The sequence below is a fragment of the Glossina fuscipes genome, unplaced genomic scaffold (assembly GCF_014805625.2).
Source record: "Glossina fuscipes isolate IAEA_lab_2018 unplaced genomic scaffold, Yale_Gfus_2 154, whole genome shotgun sequence".
NCBI classification, from domain to species: domain Eukaryota; kingdom Metazoa; phylum Arthropoda; class Insecta; order Diptera; family Glossinidae; genus Glossina; species Glossina fuscipes.
The window spans coordinates 324,732-328,822 of NW_023998497.1; the positions used below are offsets into that span (position 1 = coordinate 324,732).

At 37.0% G+C, this 4,091-nt stretch overlaps 1 protein-coding gene across 1 annotated transcript; it reads left to right on the plus strand.

Moving 5' to 3' along the window:
* Window positions 1–315: 315 nt before the first annotated feature.
* On the plus strand, window positions 316–3,847 carry LOC119641559 (poly [ADP-ribose] polymerase). Its single transcript, XM_038040298.1, has 5 exons — window positions 316–852; window positions 915–1,260; window positions 1,319–2,431; window positions 2,489–2,645; window positions 2,699–3,847. The coding sequence occupies exons 1-5, from the start codon at window positions 597–599 to the stop codon at window positions 3,830–3,832; spliced, it is 3,006 nt and encodes a 1,001-aa protein (XP_037896226.1). The 5' UTR covers window positions 316–596; the 3' UTR covers window positions 3,833–3,847.
* Window positions 3,848–4,091: the final 244 nt, after the last annotated feature.

Genomic DNA, 4,091 nt, shown 5'->3' on the forward strand with positions numbered 1-4,091 from the left:
GTCAGTTTCACTCTCAAAGCGTGCGTCATCACGTAGGCAAAACCTTTAATGACTTAGTTATTTTCCCTCTGAGCAAGGGAGGGAGCAATAGACTTTATATGTTAACGACTTTATTGATCTCTTATCTTATCCATACGGCAATATTTATATAATAGTTATATAGTGTTTAGTGCGACTGCTTTTTTTGTTTCCCGATGTTAATCCGCGGTATCTGTAAAATAATTGATTTTTTCGAATACTTGTGCGTTTTTTTACTATCTCTACACTTAAAAAATCTTTTTTCAAATTTAATAGAAAAACTATTCTTTGTTTTGCCATAAATGTTTGTACTTTTTTCATTTTGTTCCAATTTTCATGGTTTCTTATTTTCACGTCCACATGCAAATTTCAGTAGATGCATCTCAATTCACATTCCTGTAACAAAAGCAAAAGTCGAGCTTTACTTTCTGTGTTTCTGGTTAATTTTCGCGCCGGGCATTGACGTCAAATTTTGTGAAATTTGTTTCGAAGCCTAATAAAATCAGTAATCTATTTTTCGTAACTGTCTGTAGAAGTGTTGTAGTGTGTTGTTAAAATTCAATTAAATTTTGATTAAAATGAACGTAGAATTACCGTTTAAAACGGAATATGCAAAAACCGGGCGAGCCAGTTGCAAGGGATGCAAAGACACTATCTCTCAGGGCTCGGTTCGCATTGCCGTAATGGTTCAGTCTGCTTTTCATGACGGCAAACAAACGAATTGGTTTCACGAATCTTGCTTCTTTAAAAAGCAACGTCCTGGATCCGTAGGTGATATTGCGAACTACGAGAATCTTCGGATTGAAGATCAAAAGCGACTCGAGAAAAAAATCGGTTGGTATATTTATTAAGTTCGTCGCTTGACATTTAATTAACCGATCTCTTCGCCTCTCTAGAATCTTTAGGAAATGGGGTTGTTGTCAGCACATCTGAGAAGAAAAGTAAAAAACGTTCCAAAGCCGAAAATAATGCATTGAAAGATTTCGGCATTGAATACGCCAAATCTGGTAGGGCAGCCTGTCGTGGGTGCGAACAAAAAATTCTTAAAGATCAGCTCCGTATACGAAAAACTGTTTACGATACTGAAGTAGGTATGAAATATGGAGGACAGGCATTATGGCATCATTGCGAATGTTTTGCTCAACTTCGCGGCGAATTGGGCTGGTTAGATACAGGCTCCAATTTGCCAGGGTTTGACACTCTCGGAAAAGAAGACCAAGAAAAAGTGAAAAAAGCTTTGCCGTAAGTATGAATATTTTTAATATAATATTTCAAAATTTCTAACCTATTCGAAAAAAAGGTCAGTGAAATCTGAAGATGTTCCAGTTCCCAAAAAGGCTAAGTTGGAAAAGTTGGATGAAGAAGATGAGAAGATTAACAAAGAATTGTTGCAGAAAGTGGAAAAGCAAACGAAACGTCTACACAAACTTCGTGATTTTGTTAAAGAGGAAATGTCAAAAAATGACCGGAATATGTTATTACGCTTTAACCATCAAGATCCTGTCGAGGGCGATTCAGAGAAGTTACTCGATCAAGTTGCCGATTTACTGACATTTGGTGCTTTAGCACCTTGTTCCGAATGTAAGGGTCAGCAGTTATTGTTTAATAAATCAGGATATCTTTGCAATGGGGAATTGACTGAATGGACGCGATGCACAAATTTACTTAAAGACCCGAAACGGGGAGCGTGTAAAGTACCAACAGAGTTAAAGAAAAAATATAAATTCTTGAAAGAAGTCAGCAAAAATCCAGAAGCACGTGCTATCAGATATATACCACCCAGTGCAGCGGTTATAGCTAAAAATGTTGATTTGAAAAAGGATAACGACTTAGTTGATGGGCCTAAAGTGAAACGTGAACGGCCTCCTCTTTATAATTTAACATTTTCTTATGTAGGTTTCAAGGGCCAGGAAGAGAAACTTAAAAGCCGCGTAGCCCAGATGGGTGGTAAATGCGAGACAAAAATATCTGAAAAGACTGTAGCGGTGTTTTCTACAGCCAAAGAGGTTGAACGCTTAGGAAGTCGGATGGAAAAAGCCAAGGAATTAGGGCTACATGTGATACCCATCGACTATTTGGATTCAGTCGACACTGATCCATCAGGTGCAGTTAGCTTTATAACTAGTATGACGTTGTGCGATTGGGGCACAGATCCCTCGCCGCGTGTACCTCAAGAGGAGAAGAAAAGTTTGAAATCGAAAAGCATTTATACTAAATCAGTGCCCTCATCTATGACTTTGAAAATAAAAGATGGTTTAGCGGTTGATCCGGATAGCGGCTTAGAAGACGTAGCCCATGTTTATATCGCTAAGAATAAGGATAAATATAATGCAGTTTTGGGTCAGACAGATATACAGCGCAACAAGAATTCGTATTACAAGTTGCAATTGCTCCAGGATGATAAGAAAAATAGGTTTGTTTTTGTGTAACAAAAGGTGTGCAATTCCTACTTTTCAATGTATGATTATAGATTTTGGGTGTTTCGTTCCTGGGGACGCATTGGAACCACGATTGGAGGTCATAAGTTGGAAAAGTTTCCAAACTTAATTGAAGCAATCGATTCTTTTAAAGCTTTGTATTTAGAAAAATCGGGCAATCATTTTGAGAATCGTGATAACTTTGTTAAGGTGAATTAATCTGTTTGGTTTTAAAAAGGCCTCTAATGTTGTTGTCGATTTAGGTAGCAGGATGTATGTATCCTATTGATATTGATTACTCGGAAGAAGCCAAAGTGGATTTGTCAGCTGAACATAGTATTAAATCTAAGCTGCCTATGCCGGTTCAAGATATCATTAAATTGATATTCGATATTGATACCATGAAGCGTACAATGCTGGAATTTGATTTGGATATGGAGAAGATGCCTCTTGGAAAACTGAGTCAAAAGCAAATTCAGTCCGCTTACAAAGTGCTGACTGAAATTCATGGATTGATTCAAGAAAGTGGCACTGATACGAAATTTATAGATGCAACTAATCGTTTCTATACTTTAATACCACATAACTTTGGTACTCAGAGCCCGCCTCTACTCGATACCACTGAGCAAATAGAAAAATTACGTGAAATGCTAGATTCTTTGCTGGAAATTGAATGTGCCTACAATTTAATTAAAACGGGCGATGGTAAAGGGGATTTAAATCCCATTGATCAACACTATGAACAACTCAAGATTACTTTGGAGCCTATGGATAAGAAGAGTGAAGAATATGTTTTATTGCAGAAATATGTTCAAAATACCCATGGTGAGACCCATAATATGTATGAACTGGACATCGTGGATATATTCAAAGTGTCTCGTCAAGGCGAGGCTCGTCGTTTTAAGCCTTTCAAGAAACTACATAATCGTCGTTTGCTTTGGCATGGCTCCCGTCTTACTAATTACGCGGGCATTTTATCCCATGGTTTGAAAATTGCTCCCCCAGAAGCTCCCTGCACGGGTTATATGTTTGGTAAAGGCATTTACTTTGCTGACATGGTATCTAAGTCTGCGAATTATTGCTTCACTAGTAATCAAAATCCTACTGGCCTTATGTTGCTGTCAGAGGTGGCGTTAGGTGATATGATGGAATGCACTGCGGCTAAATATGTTACAAAATTATCAAAAGATAAACATAGTTGCTTCGGTCGTGGCCGGACTATGCCAGACCCCAAAGAATCCCACTTTAGACAAGATGGTGTAGAGATTCCTTTAGGTAAACCAATCACCGATTCGGAACTGAAATCTTCATTGTTATACAATGAATTTATTGTATACGATATAGCTCAGGTTAATATACAATATTTGTTTCGTATGAATTTCAAATATAAATATTAAGATTAGAATCGCACTTGTATGTTTATAGAGATGTACACGATTCGTGTTACAATCAAAATTGGTATTAAAACTATTTTTGAATAAACGAGTAGTGCTATTCGACAAAAAAAATTTCATTGAATTTATAAACGATTTGTTTTTTATTCAACAGTAGGTCTGTTATATTGAATACTATTTCAATTCCATTTGCAACATCACTACAACCTGCAAATCGCAATTTTTGAGACATTTTGACAATATATTGTATACCGATGCGTTT

Excerpts from the sequence above, each read along its gene's own strand:
- LOC119641559 (XM_038040298.1), top strand. The coding sequence starts at position 597 with ATGAACGTAGAATTACCGTTTAAAACGGAATATGCAAAAACCGGGCGA. Across the intron at positions 2,432-2,488 it reads CAGGATGATAAGAAAAATAG|ATTTTGGGTGTTTCGTTCCT; the intron begins GTTTGTTTTTGT and ends GTATGATTATAG. Across the intron at positions 2,646-2,698 it reads ATCGTGATAACTTTGTTAAG|GTAGCAGGATGTATGTATCC; the intron begins GTGAATTAATCT and ends TTGTCGATTTAG.